Source organism: Chanos chanos, chromosome 10, assembly GCF_902362185.1.
Source record: "Chanos chanos chromosome 10, fChaCha1.1, whole genome shotgun sequence".
In the NCBI taxonomy this organism is placed as follows: domain Eukaryota; kingdom Metazoa; phylum Chordata; class Actinopteri; order Gonorynchiformes; family Chanidae; genus Chanos; species Chanos chanos.
This window is the reverse complement of record NC_044504.1, coordinates 2,419,250-2,434,880: the sequence shown is the minus strand read 5'-3', so window position 1 is coordinate 2,434,880 and position 15,631 is coordinate 2,419,250. Positions and strand designations below refer to the sequence as shown.

General features: G+C 42.0%; 3 protein-coding genes across 3 annotated transcripts in view; 1 reads left to right on the top strand and 2 right to left on the bottom strand.

Annotated features, from left to right (window-relative positions):
• The window catches only part of LOC115822640 (collagen alpha-3(VI) chain-like), a 112,022-nt gene extending 109,554 nt beyond the window's left edge, over window positions 1–2,468 (top strand). The window contains exon 17 of the mRNA XM_030786551.1: window positions 2,363–2,468. Within this exon, the coding sequence (XP_030642411.1) occupies window positions 2,363–2,468 (106 nt within the window). The remainder of the gene's footprint in view (window positions 1–2,362) is intronic.
• On the bottom strand, window positions 1,837–14,501 carry cops8 (COP9 signalosome subunit 8). The gene is given in 8 exon segments (XM_030786027.1): window positions 1,837–2,638; window positions 3,585–3,656; window positions 3,659–3,692; window positions 6,056–6,171; window positions 11,336–11,468; window positions 13,395–13,443; window positions 13,528–13,598; window positions 14,380–14,501. Coding segments are annotated over 8 exon segments (630 nt in total). The 5' UTR covers window positions 14,452–14,501; the 3' UTR covers window positions 1,837–2,555.
• LOC115822276 (tripartite motif-containing protein 54) lies at window positions 7,845–8,891 on the bottom strand. Its single transcript, XM_075353611.1, has one exon. It carries the CDS (start codon window positions 8,889–8,891, stop codon window positions 7,845–7,847), a length of 1,047 nt encoding a protein of 348 aa, XP_075209726.1.
• Window positions 14,502–15,631: the final 1,130 nt, after the last annotated feature.

Here is a 15,631-nt window from a genome sequence, read left to right as displayed (position 1 = left end):
ACATCAACTCGGTCAAGCTTGCCAAAATTTAAGAGTTCTTCCGGTACCGTTTTATGTTATTGTTACCATGGTTATAAATATGCTATGTGGAGGTTACATAAATGCTACACGGACAGAGGGGACTATAGTGGAGAGAGAGGAAATGAGGCAGCACTTAGTCAATCAGAGCACAGCTCCATGACAAAGGAAAGAATACCAAACAAAAAAGGGAACCACTTCAAAGAACAGATTCTCCTTCAGACGTGGACTACAAGGTTCAGGTGCACTTAAAAAACTGTAAGGAAACCGTTTTTGATAAAACAGATTGTCCAAACTAAGACACACCCACTCTTCATACAAAAAACGCAGCATCCCTGGGTTAACTTTGTACACACTGTGTGTCATATACCAATCACACAGTTTTCTCCATTTAGGTATGTGGTTTAGGCATATTTAGGTATATGAATGTGTAACAGGGGTCAGTGCTAGCTTGAGAGGATTCTGCATTTAAAGCTAGTTTTATTACCACAACTTGTTTTAATTTGGATAGAAAGTGTGGTCTACAAACTATTTTCATCCATGATTGTATACTCAGTGTTTGGAAATATGAGTAAATATCAAAGTTTGAGAAATGAAATTTAGGAAACTGCGCATATGTATCATTCGTTTTGCGAAGAGAGTTTATTTGCAGATCAACATGCACCAGTAAACACATGACTTTTGTTTTGTTTTTCTTGTCTTGTCATTCTCATATAACATTGCATTTCTGTAGTCTTCATTACGAGGAGAGCTGGACATGTAAAAGGTCAGAGGTTGAAGTGTATACTGTGATCCATAGAGGCAAATCATTTGCATATACACCTTATGATGTGATAATTAACGCGACATATTTGAATACAGAAACGAATGTTAGGGGTAGAGGTCATGTGACAAACCTTGCATCGCTGAACCTTACATTTTCCACAAATCCGGACCCTTCTCTTCAAACATGTCTTGTGTTCTTAATGTCTGTCTATTTTGTGTCTGAGGAGAAACATTTTTCTTCTGCATTTTGCCTTGGTGACAGGTGTCTTTCAGCCTATATGTGTTCAGCAGACATCACACGTACAGTCATATCCCATGACTGTTGGAACAAGGTTATTGTCGGAAATGGAATTACCAGAACACATGGTTATATACATACTGTCAAGTCTATGCTGCCCTCTAGAGGCAACTAAAACAGCACAAATTCGAGAAGGGAAGAAAGTTCCAGTAACTAGTCATTGTGAGGAAGTGGCCATGTCATTGGGTCATTTACGGAGTTGTAGACAGTGGTCTAAGTAAAGTTATTCTCCAGGTCAACGTAACTTAAACAAAGTGCCTGGACATTGAACCCTTGCGTGTTGTTGCCAACATTCAAACTGAGTATAAGGTCAGTTAAAAGAATACACACCTACTCATGGAATTTTTCCATTCAGCAGCAGTCCAGTGTTAAAGCTCACTCACATCAGCCCATTCATTTACTGCACATTAAGATTGCATTTGATTATTCTTACTGAAGCTTCCAGACAGAAATGAGACAGATACCGCTGCCTTATAAAACAGTTCTGATCTATGTTTCAGTCATCTGTGTCAGAAAATGCATTCCTGAATGCAGGAGACTACAGTGCTTTTACCTTATTATTTTTAGATCTTAGTCACTTTAATGTCTTCCTTTGTGTATGCTCTTATTTTTTTTTTTTACTACAGTTTAGCATTGTGTTTGTGCAGTTTCAAAAATGGGAAGTTGGAGACCCATACCCACCCAAAAAACCCCCCAAAAAAACCAGAAAGACTCACACATACACACAAACACACAAAAATACACGTTTATCAACTAAAATACTTTGTTATATTATTCCAACACAGGCAGAACATTTTCCTTTTTTTTTCAGTTACAGATGTCTTGAGACAGATATTTCTGACAGAGGTCCCATTTTGCCGTGCAACCATATATACACGAGAGGAGACGGTTTATGTTCACACAAACAGGAGCCATGTGCACTGTCAAAGAGATACAAAACACATGTTGCCTGGTGAATGTGGATAAAGGACATCCCTGCAGCTGTGTCAGTCGGGCAATACCATTCTTCATAAAGGACGAGAGGGAGGGATACAATACACACTGTGGTGTGGGGGTGCTGTGAGACTCACTTTGAACCAACCGAGCGATCGAAACAAAAAAAAATCGGAAACAGGGACAATGCCAGTCACGTGTTCTATTGGGATTCCAATCGTGAGGTTATTTGAACGGTGCGGTAACGTGTGTACGTCGATGTTAGCTGGAGCACTGTAGGGGGAGGAGACGAAACCCAAAACGGTTAAAACTTATTTTTTGCGCCTAAACAAGTGAATCTGTACACAGAAGGAACAAAAGGGGGACGCAGGGAGAGTCTTTCTTTGGATCGGGACAAATTGCGTCCATCTGTAAGACAGAATCCCAGATGTCTGTCTTGGCCGAGACTGGGTAAAAGGAGTGCGTGTCTGTATCCTCCTCCAGGCAGACAAGCGAAAAGGGGGAGTGGCAGGGATAAAGAGATAGGAAGAGCACATTTTTATCAGTTTTCAAGAAAAGCCACGTAGTCAGTCAGTCTGGCCAGCTGCTGCTCGTTGGGAACCAGGGAGACAGGGGGTGGATCTGTGAAGAGGGGAAGATAGAAAGACAGAGGGTGAAAAAAAACAAAACAAAAAAAAAAGTTAGAGAGAGAGGAAAAGGGGGAATTCCTCAGCGCCAAGGCCTTTGTGATATATCAACAGCATCTGAACTTCAGCAAAAGCTGAAAAGAACAGAGTGACCTGAGCTCACATGCACATCGGGCCAGGACACGAGACAAGAAAACAGACGAAAGAAAACACCAGTCTGCAGAGGCTATCATTTCACAGTTCACATTTCACACAACATAGACAGACCAGAAGAAAAAAAAAAATCCATACATTTCCCAAGTGTATCTCCTGACACAGCAGGTTAACTGCATTACTAATCAATAGGTCGTTTTAAGTCAAAACCCAGTGTTCAACACAGCTTGCAACCTTTTCAACGATTCTTCTCTCTCCCTTCTAACAATTAACACTGTGACCTGATTAGAAATGAGGAGAAGCCTGAGGGAGCAAAAAGGCAACAGCTGTGTGTGTGAGAGAGCTGGGAAATCACAAACACCATTAGCTAAGTGACAAAACCCATAAGGGCTGCATTCTTCTGTCTGGAAGAAATTTCTGAGGCAAAGACTAAGCCTGTCTGTGTGTGTGTGTGTGTGTGTGTGTGTGTGCGCGAGAGAGAGAGAGTGTGAGTGTGTGTGTATGTGGGGGGGTGGTCTGTGTGTGTGAGAGAGAGAGAATGGGGGGAAAGGAAGCAAAGTGTGTTTTAAAGCATGAGTCATACTTCACAGCAAGGCCTCTGTTCCATGTGACGGTTATGAACTAAACGTATACATCTGACAGTACAGTGTACAATTTGGTGAAACATCCCCCCTGCCCCCCCTACACACACACACACACACACAAAAGAGTCTGATTGGAGCCTTATGGAGCGCAATGAGTGAGAAAGATTTTAAAAGAAAAGAGAGAGAGAGAGAGAGAGAGAGAGAGAGAGAGAGAGAGAGAGAGAGAGAGAGAGAGGAGAACAGCGCCCTCACCTGGCTTCTGAGGCATCACCATCCGGTGTTGGTGTCTGCTTGCCAACCGTAGACTTACCACTCCTGAAAATAGAGAGAGAGAGAGAGAGAAATTTGATTAACTGACAAGCTACAAAGAAAGAGCAACAGACTTTGTCCTGACATGAATTCCAGCAGAGTGTTTTGTACATTGCCATTCCTTTTGTACATTTGTAAATTAGGCCCTTATTACACATATTACAATGGTCTGATTGCCAAAGGTTTGTTGAGGTTTTAGTATGAGTCAAACTGCAAGCTTGAGACAAAAATCACAGGGGTCAATTCACTGATTTCATGGAGGTTTGCTCCTCAGAAATATGCATGAGTTATGCATGTTTGCATAAGTACTCTACTGAACAGGTAGTTTTGGGCATTCCCAGTGGGAATGTCAGACGATGGAGATGTGAACCACAAAATAAGGGATAAGTCAAAAAAAAAAAAAAAAAAGTCTGACACATTTCATTTGACTTAGAAACCATCATTTGAGGTGGAACTGTTCAGATGTTATGGGGGAAGCAAGTGCAAACTCCTAACGCTATTGTAAACAAAACAGTAACAGCACTGACAGACTACAGCACCAAGTTACCCATGTCAAAGACTACAGCACTGAGTTACCCATGTCAAAGACTGCAGCACTGAGTTACCTATGTCAAAGACTACAGCACTGAGTTACCCATGTCAAAGACTACAGCACCAAGTTACCCATGTCAAAGACTACAGCACCAAGTTACCCATGTCAAAGACTACAGCACCAAGTTACCTATGTCAAAGACTACAGCACCAAGTTACCTATGTCAAAGACTACAGCACCAAGTTACCCATGTCAAAGACTACAGCACTAAGTTACCCATGTCAAAGACTACAGCACCAAGTTACCCATGTCAAAGACTACAGCACCAAGTTACCCATGTCAAAGACTACAGCACCAAGTTACCCCATGTCAAAGACTACAGCACTAAGTTACCCATGTCAAAGACTACAGCACTAAGTTACCCATGTCAAAGACTACAGCACCAAGTTACCCATGTCAAAGACTACAGCACCGAGTTACCCATGTCAAAGACTACAGCACCGAGTTACCCATGTCAAAGACTACAGCACCGAGTTACCCATGTCAAGACTACAGCACCGAGTTATCCCATGTCAAAGACTACAGCACTGAGTTATCCATGTCAAAGACTACAGCACCAAGTTACCCATGTTAAAGACTACAGCACTGAGTTACCCATGTCAAACACTACAGCACCAAGTTACCCATGTCAAAGACTACAGCACCGAGTTACCCATGTCAAAGACTACAGCACTAAGTTACCCATGTCAAAGACTACAGCACTGAGTTACCTATGTCAAAGACTACAGCACCGAGTTATCCATGTCAAAGACTGCAGCACTGAGTTATCCATGTCAAAGACTACAGCACTGAGTTATCCATGTCAAAGACTACAGCACTAAGTTACCCATGTCAAACACTACAGCACTAAGTTACCCATGTCAAACACTACAGCACTAAGTTACCCATGTCAAAGACTACAGCACCGAGTTACCCATGTCAAAGACTACAGCACTAAGTTACCCATGTCAAAGACTACAGCACCGAGTTATCCATGTCAAAGACTGCAGCACTGAGTTATCCATGTCAAAGACTACAGCACTGAGTTATCCATGTCAAAGACTACAGCACCAAGTTACCCATGTTAAAGACTACAGCACTGAGTTACCCATGTCAAAGACTACAGCACTGAGTTACCTATGTCAAAGACTACAGCACCAAGTTATCCATGTCAAAGACTGCAGCACTGAGTTATCCATGTCAAAGACTACAGCACTGAGTTATCCATGTCAAAGACTACAGCACCAAGTTACCCATGTCAAACACTATTGCACCAAGTTAAGGGTGAATGAGGGAAACATGAAAAAAGGCAAGTTGATTTAAAAAAAGATACACAAACACACACACACATACAAAGGGAAAAAATAGGGGGAAAACCGCACAGAAATCTGGATTCACTTCATTGTACCCTGTTCAGTAACAGTCTTTTTTCTTTTTCCCTTCACATTTCAGGGGGAAGTAACTTAGAAATCAGCTCCAAGAGGACACAGGACAATGAGGTACATGCTTAGCTTACACAATACTCTACATCCACAGTATTAAAAGACTGTAAAAGTTAGTCAATCCATAAACCTCTCCTCACAACTATATCAGTATCATATATATAGATAGATAGATAGATAGATAGACAGATAGATAGATGCATACATACATATTGGGGTAGAGTTGTCATGTTCTAAGGATAGATAGATAGATAGATAGATAGATAGATAGATAGATAGATAGATAGATAGATAGATAGATAGATGCATGTATGGACCAGCATATGTGTGTGTTAACATTTCAAACACTGCCACACTATCATACCTTTAACAGCTTCTTCAACTGAATACCCAACAAATGCTGCGAAGTCCTCTGCATTGATAGAGGTGTACGCTTGTGCTACCAGTCCATACGCTCTCCTTCGGGTGGTCTCTGTTCAGAAGAAACACACACACACACACACACACACACATAAAGAAAGAGTGTTTACTATACAACTAATTACTATACAACGCAAGAAATGCCAGCTCTGATGGTTTAGAGGCATTGTGATCATTTAGATCCACTACTTATCGCCACTGTCATCTCAGTGACATGCTCTTTTCATCCTGGTCTGACCAGCTGAGAAGACTTTCAGGCATAACAAAGGAGCAGTGCCTTGCACAGGGTATTACAAAAACAGATGAGAAACAGAGTAATGTAATGCAAACAAGTAGGGAAATTATCTAGGGAGAGACACAGAGAGTGTGAGTGTGTGTGTGTGTATGAGTGTGAGTGTGTGTGAGAGCGTTGTCAGCTGCCTTCCATGAGAGAACATCCTTGCACGATTTGTTGTAAGTGACCTCTTGGTCTGCGCACCCTCGACTTAACAGCATAGCCAACACTCCCTTCACAGGCAGCTGCACGGGTATAACAGCGCAAACCGCGGTAATGACTCTCTAAATGCCATGCCTGCATGCACAGCCTCTCTGATGAAGGCACATTTGAGTCACATGAGTCAAAATCTGAGTGGCTAAGGTAAAGTCAATACCATCACCTCCAAAATGAAAAAAAAATTAAAAAAAAGAAGAGGATTACATCACTGTGAAACAAAGATGGATGAAAGAAAGTAAAACAGTGAAATACTGAGGGAGAAAATGTCTAAACAGTTGCTCAGTACTTCATGCTTTCAAATATTAAACTCCCATTTACCACCATAAAGCTTTAAGCAAAGGAAGCTTTGTGTAAAGCCAGTGAACCAGGTCACTCCAAGGGGACTTCTGCATGTTGTCTGGGTGTTTATTTTAACCAAGTCCAAGCAGAGAGATTGAGTGCTATTTAAAGATGACTCACACAGCCCCCGTCTTTAGAGAGCTGCAGGAGTTGCTGAGCAAGGCCAGGGGGAGATGGGGGCAGGGAGGAGAGATAGAACGCATCTGCACCCTTCAACGGCATTCTGCAACGAGGTCTCCTCTTTAACAACTCGCCATCTTTCTTTTTTAAAAATAACCACTGCAGCTGAGACAGACAGGCTGGGCCTCTCCAGAGGCCGACTCTGTGACTTAAACCTACACGCGATGTACTGAATTCTGCAGTGTTTCAGCATGAGAACTTTTCTTCTTTTTTTTTTTTTTTTTTTTACCGTTAATGAAAGGCATTATGACATCACAACATGTTGTGAAAACATTCTAAGCATTTTTATTTAAACAGACAGCATTAAACAGACATATTCAAGTAAAGTAAAACATTAGCCTGGTTTGAGAATAGCAGCACTAAACACTGTCCTTTACATACTGCACACATTTCCTGCTTCGCCCTACACTAAAGAGCAGCATAAATTATCCACGTGACAATCAAGTTAGAGAGACAATAAATAGTTCAGTGTAGAACACAAAATAGAAAAGTATAAAAAAGGGTATTTTTATACCAAAACACGACATAAAATCTACCTAAATTCCAACAAAAATGTGTGCAGAAAATCAAATGTACTGCACAAAAACCTCCCTCTTAAAATCTGCCATTACTGAAAGTCTGTTGAGTCCTGTCCTTATTTCTTATTTTCATGACATTTGACCTTCAAGATTCACATGTGTGTGTGGAGAAACTTTCTCTACTGTCAGCAACATTTACTCCTCTTCTTCCTCTTCAGCATCTTCAAACTCCTCGTCATCATCCTCAACCCCAAAGTCCATCTTTGCTAAAAGGCTTCCTATGTGTTCCGTGGACAGGGTGAAATGGTCCATCTTCTCAAAGCCCGGCTCTGGCCTTTCTTCGGCGAGGGAGCTCTTGGCCGCATCCTTCGTCTGCTCAATCAGGCCCTTGGAGGCCTGCAGGAATTCCGCCACGCCACTTTGCTCCAGGGTCCGTACGGCCGTGTCCGTTAGCTCCGACCCAGCCTGCAACCGATCGCCGTAGCGTCTGGCCAAATCCCGCAAGGCCGCAACTTTGTCGTCTTGCTCTTTGCCAATGCGTTCCAACAGGGTGCTCTTTCGCTCTTCCAGTGCCGCGTAGAGCGCGTCAAACCGCTCAGCCAACCTCTGCTTGGCACGCTGGGAGTTTTCCTGGACTGCTGTGGAGGCCGCCTCCATCTGGTTGAGCAGGGCCTGAAGACGACCATTACTCGCCACCAAGGCATCGATGGCGTTGCTCAACTCACCCTTCTGGGCCTGGTACACGCTAGCCAGGGGGGAGACCTCACAGTCTTTGTGCTGGCCGAAGACTTTGCACATGGAGCAGGTGGGCACCTGACAGGTCACACAGTAGATGTTGAGCTTCTCATCTTCGTGTTCCTGACACATGAGCTCCTGGGCGTTTTTAGGTTTCAGCGGAGTCTCGGGGGTCCTGCCGCCGCTACCTCCACCTTCCTGCTGCTGCTTGTAGATGTCAATGATATTTTCGACCAGGAGGTTTCGTTGGAGTCCGTGTACTCCGTGACGGTCCAGGACCACCTCAAAGCGGCAGGTGGGACACCTGAAGACGCCACCAGAGAAGCGGTAGGGATTGCGGGAGTCGTAGAGGTCGCTAGCACAGCTTCGACACAGGTTGTGTTGGCATGGTAGGATTACCACAGGCTTGGTGAACATGTCCAGGCAGATCGGACAGCTCAGCTGCTTCTCCAGACTCTCCATGGAACTGGGCGACCCCACCAACGAGCCAGATCTCTGGATCTCCATTCTAATGGCAGAACGTTGCCTCGCTTCTGAACGCCAAGGTCTTAACAAGACTTTATCTACAGTGGGTGGCTACTGCTGCTGTCAGCCAAGGTCTCTGCTCAAGCAAGGTTAAAAATAAAACAGGGTGGTATAGTAGTCTGTGCTCATGTCCTCACAGTTGTCAGCTCTATTGTGGGCACTGCGGCCCTGGTCTTTATAGAAGTCACTTGTAGGCAGTGACACTCAGGCTCTACAACCAATCACGGCACACATTCCTCTGAGCTAAGTCTCTTTACAGAGAACCGTGTGTCAGGTTACACTGAGAGCTTAGGTGCTGCTCTTCACCCTTAACAGTGAAAACATTTCCAATGGGGAGTGACTGAGCGGTGATAAACAGAACACACATGTGACAAAACATCCCATAGCTATTTCCAAACTGTTTATTTCCCTTCTTGTTTTGTAAGTTCTGAATGTTTTTTTTTTTCCTTTCCAAAATGACAGATATTTACCTTTCACCCACTTCATGTGCCAGCCATGTGTTTCATTTCTTTGACAAAGAGAGTTGTCAAAGAAATGAAACAGTCAAGGAGGACACTACCTGAGGTTTCACATTAACAGGTAGGATAACTTTTCGACTGCACCTCACGGTGACTGCAACAAATAACAGCTAAGTATGTTGGGCTTTCATAAGCTCCGTCTTTTCATGAGCAAAGAATTAGGACTCTGGTTGACAATGTTTTCCTGTAAATTCTAGTTGTTGGTGTTCGATTTCTCATAAGTTCTCTTACATTTGCCAGTAGATGTCACTGCAGGTTACCCTTTTAATCATAGTTTAATAACTGATGAAATAACTCAGTGGTTATGAAATAAGTCACTGGTTAGCCAAGAGCACAACACCAAGACTCCGCTACCATGAGCTAATGCCAAAGCCCTGACAAGACTTCACTTCATTTACTTATTTAGCCTCGTTCATAATAAAATTCTCATCAGAGCTGCCTAATCTTTATTAGAAAAAAATGAAATAATTCCCATATGGTGTTGTGGATATGGGCCACCCCCACAAAAAAGCCAATATTAAGTCAGTTTTTAAATATAAATCTTTGGTTAGGAATTCATGAAACAAAAAAGAAAACAACAAAAAAACATGTGATTCCAGTTTCATCATATCTCAGACTGTGTAATCTTAGTCTTATGATCTTGGATCTGCCTGTTTATGACAGTAACTGCATCCCTAATGTTGTTTAGAAAAGCAGTACACAGGGAACACGGGGGTACACGAGGAAAGAGCTATTTTTACCCTCTCCCCATGGGTGCAGGTACAGGCACGTGGAGATCAGATGAATAGAACGTAAGCATATATGTGTGTGTGTGTGTGTGTGTGTGTTAGCAACAGCTGTACTACAGTGACTGAGAGGAAGATCAAATAAAAAATAAACACTGATATGTTGGCTTTTAAAAAAAAAGCACAAAACCACTGTTTATCAACACAACAGAGTACAGCTGAACATGCTTGTTATTAATAAAGCACTGCTCCAAAAAACAACTATCGGCACATCTGCCATCAATAGTCATTAGAAACTGTATGAGAGACTGGAATCTCTTATAATGATGTGTCGTGGTGTCTGGTATCAATAAGCTCCCACTTAAATTGCTCTAAAAAGTGAAACTGTGTCTAGGGCCAAAAATCTGACTACTTCAGAGTGTTTACCAAAAAAAAAAAAAAAAACCTTAGAATGTACGAGTAAATAAATCAGTTAAAAGCTCCTTTAAAAGTGTTGCTGAAGCATCTTAAGCAAACACTCCTCCATCCCTCCATTCATGTTCCACACTTCTGAAATCAATCAGCAGTATAACTGCATTTCTCATGAAACACTGCCAGAGCACATCAGAAACACTGAGGGCATTTGAGACAGTGGCTCCCCCTGCTGTCAGGAGTCAGAGATTCTCGACTACAGTCCTGGGTTCCGCCACACTGTACATTTTAGATTAACGCTGAGCACCGGGGCATCCACATCACGAGGTCAAATGTCAGACAATCAGCAGACACCTTCAGTAGGGTGCGTCAGAGACCCATGGGCCATACACTGGAACAAGTTCTTTAGCGCTTTAAATCCTCATCTCTATCCAGCTTCTATATCTACACATGCACATATAAATACAAATATATTTATATCTACCTACACATTTACAGAGAGAGCGCGAGAGAGAGAGAGGGAGAGCACGACAGAGAGAGAGCACGTGAGAGAGAGAGCGCGAGAGAGAGAGAGCGTGTGAGAGAGAGAGAGTGAGAGAGAGAGAGAGTGAGAGAGGGAGAGCACGACAGAGAGAGCGGGAGAGAGAGAAGTGTCCCTGTCTGTTTACACCCTTGACTGTAACTGGGACAAATATCAGTCCCTTCCAGGATGTGGAAAAGGTCATTTAAAAGCTGTGTACAAGCAGCCAGGTTTCAGGTGTCACGTCAGTACCTCTTAAGGCTTCCATAATGGGCAGGATGCTTTCGGACCACTGATGGGCAGCGATAGAGGTGTAAATGCCAGGGAAGTCTCGCTGCCAGATGCGCTGGCCTACTGCCCACACTGCTCCCAGCTCTGGGTTCGCCTGAGGTCAACACAGTGGGTTTAAAAAAAGACAAACACACACACACACACATATAAAGAGCATTAGCACAAAAGTTTCCATTTATAAGTGATAACTTTTCCTAATGTATACAACTGTCATTTTTAAAAGGGACTGAACAAATACATACTGAGTAAGAGGATTAAAAATGCATTTGAAGCAAATATAAATTGTCATTGTGTGCACATGTATGTGTACATAAACGTAATTCCACATACCGTAAATTCTCAAATAATGGCCAGGGCCTTTATTTACCTCAGCGGAAGGAAGAACCAGGCCTTTATTTGAGGCTATTATTAGAGACAGGCCATAATTTAATGCATAACTATGATCTGCAAGATCATAATGCAAACGAAACAGCGCAGATTGTTTTAAGTTTGTGTGTTACTGTATAAGCTACAACGTGACACTGTTTAATTAAGCTGATGCGATATACATATCTGTATATTGTGTCAGCTTGTGTGATACGTGGAATAAATTGTAGCACACAGACCGCACAAAAGCGGATGTTTCATGAGCATTCAAACTGCAGAAGTTTTGCAGATCATTTTAATGTACCAATATTGCCTGAAATTGGAGTGAGAACGAAGACGGACATTGACGGATTACAACCATGTGGATACAGCATATGACAGAATTACTGTTCTTTGCAAACTATTGTATCACAAAATGAAACCGGCAATCGTTTACTACATTTATGTCGATTAGTGTTATTCTGTCAATTATTTGTTTTATTGTTAATCAAGGATAAATGGGAACAGGTTGAAATAATGACGGGTTTAAAGGTAAAATTTGTTGCTCTGTTTCCAACTCACTGGCTGACATGTCCCTACCGTACTTACACCATCTAAAATCAGACGTTTTATGATGTGCTGTTAGATGAAATCTCTCATAGAAATAATGAAATAATACATGGGACATAGGAGGGAGAGAGTTTTGGCAGTGATGTCCCCGAATACTAATAATGGACCATTAACACACATAGTCCTACAGGGACCACGATCCATGTGAGTTAGAACACTATCAGTGTGGTTTTTCTGTTAAAAAGTGAAACTAATAGTAACAGAGCGGTGAGCATAATTACTGTATGTTGTTGTACTGATGTAAATAATGCTGTGGAAATATGATGAATTTAACACCTGAGTCTTTCTGTAATTTCTTTTTTTGTTTTGTTTTTTTTTTTTTTACCCGGCCTGTATTTGGAACTGGCCTTTATTTGCCTAAACAGGTGGCCGTTATTTGAGACCTGGCTTTTATTTGAGAATTTACGGTACACATGAATTAAACCTTATTATATTATTCACCACTGTTTCTAAAATACATGTAACACATTAAACTCCCATTTCTTATTCTTCATTAGAGAACAAATTTGGCATTTAACAAAACAGGCTTAGAATTACTGTACATTTCATTCATGAGAGATTTGCCTGTAATTGACTGTGATTATTTGTTGAAGTCTGACAATTAATTGCTTAAGTAACTAGTTTTATCACTCCTCAGTAAGATACCCACTCACATGTTTTGAGTAATACACTGGAGATCCCTGATCTGAACTGTATTGTGTTATTAAACAGTGAATAAATCATTTGCTTAGAGCCACATGAGGCATTGCTTACATGCAATAACAAACTAAATTTGTTGTTATACAAACGTAATTCCTCCAATCTGTACACTCATGTTTGTCCTACCACCACTATTTTAAAAACAACCCCTAAAGGAAAGTCAGACGGGCTATCACAATAAAAGAGTTCATGTTAACACTGACATCATCTCAAAGTTATACATGCTCTTATTCATCAAGAGAGGAATAAGAACAAGAACACACAGGACAGAGGGAGGTGAGAAGGACCACTGAGACATCACGGCCAGAAAAAAAAAGTCAACTAGCCAGTAATAAACAAGTCTTACCGTTTTGATTGCTTGAGGGATCCTTTTCCAGAGATATCTAGCATTGTTCCTATGGAAAGCATAAGCACTGTGTGAATGGAATAGGTACCGCCTAAATTCTAACGCTAATGTCTAGATGTTGAATAAGACTTACATGTCATTGTGCAGCAAATAAAGAGCCAGCAACTGGGAATAAACTTGAGGAGTTGCAATGCCTCCTGGAGCCTAAATGGAAGAGATCAAAAATACACGTCCGTCCATCATTGCCTTATTGCAAGCAAACTCTTGTTATCCTGCTACCGTTACTGTAAGTTGAAAATTGCTGTGGCTCCTTCTAAGTAAGCAGTTGTCGTCTCGTCAGTGGACAACGCCTCTGTCTAAGATACGCCCAAGGTCTAATAACAACGACTAAATCGATACTTCTAACAACCGCTGCTACCACAGAGCACGTTACCAAGTAACCAGTGGTTTGTACATATCATGGTACGAGCAGGTAGAAATTTCACCTCAGGGCTAACTTAGCTTAGAACCTAACGATCAAAGGAGAAAGACAAAGTGTACAAACCACCTTCTCCTGATTTAACGTTGCATCTCGATAGCTCTAAGAAAGACAACAATTTCCATAATCGTTAGCCGGTATCCTTCTGTTAGTGAGATGCAATAATAACAACAACCATATTGCTATGATCCTTTGACATGTTATGCCAAACCCAGCAAGTTGTGAGTTAGTTAATGTTAGTGAACATTCAATTGCACCAGCTTCCTTATCTAGTGACAAATTCTACGGAGTACTTGGTTTATATGATTACTTTAGCTGTCCTTCGATGTCACATTATGGCAACTTGGGAGAGCTAATTCATACCAGAGGTTGACAAATGCTACCATTTGAAGGGTTAGCGTAAGCTAACTTAGCCTGTTGTTAATTCATTGCTACTGGATTTCTGAACCGGTTGGCCCAACTCGCCAGCTAGCATGAAAATGCCTGTTAATGCTTTTAAAAAGTTACCTCTAATTCCTGCGTTTCGCATTGCTCCAACAATTTATCGTAGTTTTCATCCATCGCTACTGCTACTGGCATCTTTAAACTGCTTCACCCCAAGCAGTCTTTGCTCACTTCCATCTGCTTGCGATTCAGGAAACGAACCCTCTTTCTCTTACTCGATCGTTCAGCATTACGGGTACTACCGCCTCCTGCTGGATCGGAGGAGGTTTGCGCAAGCGTAAGGGGGCGGTTTCTGCTGCAGTCGGTGGAAGTTACCCTATTAGTGAGTTGGTTGTGCGGTCATAGTTTCAGCTCGTGATGTATATGTTGAGTAGTGGTCATTTCATGCTCAACATTGATCTTTTTTGTATGTTTTTCTGGAACTCAGAAAGTCTGCCTGGAATAGAGACCAAACACTAGGAAGTTCTAAAGGGACTTGGAAGTGATGGGAAGAAATCCATATTTCCCTCTGCTCTTATTGCCTTGGCTGGGGATACCACTCCTCTCAGATTTCTGTTGTGGCCTCTCTTAATCCCATGTCAAATGACACAGCTCGGTCACGGGAGGATCAGGAGAGAGCACTGTCAGGGACAGGATCATCCGAGAGGCGGCGCACAGATCCCGTTATAGAATTTTCACAGCAAGATGTGGATTTCCGGTAATTAATTTCACATAAACCATTTCTCTAAAATCCCTAAACCTCAAAGATTCTGAAAATCTGAAAACGTGAAACCCTAAATCTTAAGCTTTTTTTTTTTTTTTTTTTTTTTGACAAATATCTCCAGTTCCTTAGTTTGTGAATTGGATTAGTGCCACCCACCCAGTCTTCACGACAGATTGAGGCTGAAAAGTTCTTGAACCTAAAGAACTTAGGCAGGCAGAGACTCTACTCATTGTCAGTGTCTCATTGTCTACTCATTTGCCAGTGGCAGAAATCACTGCTCTCAGTAAAGGCTTCTATAAACATGTGAACCATTTGGACATGAACTCGGTCATACTGAGGTACACTCATAGCAGTCATAGTTCAGCCTTCCATGTGATACATGTGCCTGCCATGCAGGGGTTTGTGTAGGTGTCTACGTGTCTGTGCTTTACAAGTTGCAGATCTATTTAAGCCTCTTTGCAGCTGCTGAATCTCCTGTCCGGAGTGTTGTATAAAAACAGCATTTTCATGCAGTTGGGCACACAGATTCAGGTAGACAACCCTCAACTCCTGTATGCTGAGTCATATATCCCCACTGAATTATTGGCCTTGTTATGTTTGCCCATTACCTTC

Bases quoted from the DNA above. Each gene is read 5' to 3' on its own strand.
- LOC115822276 (XM_075353611.1), bottom strand. From the start codon at position 8,891: ATGGAGATCCAGAGATCTGGCTCGTTGGTGGGGTCGCCCAGTTCCATG.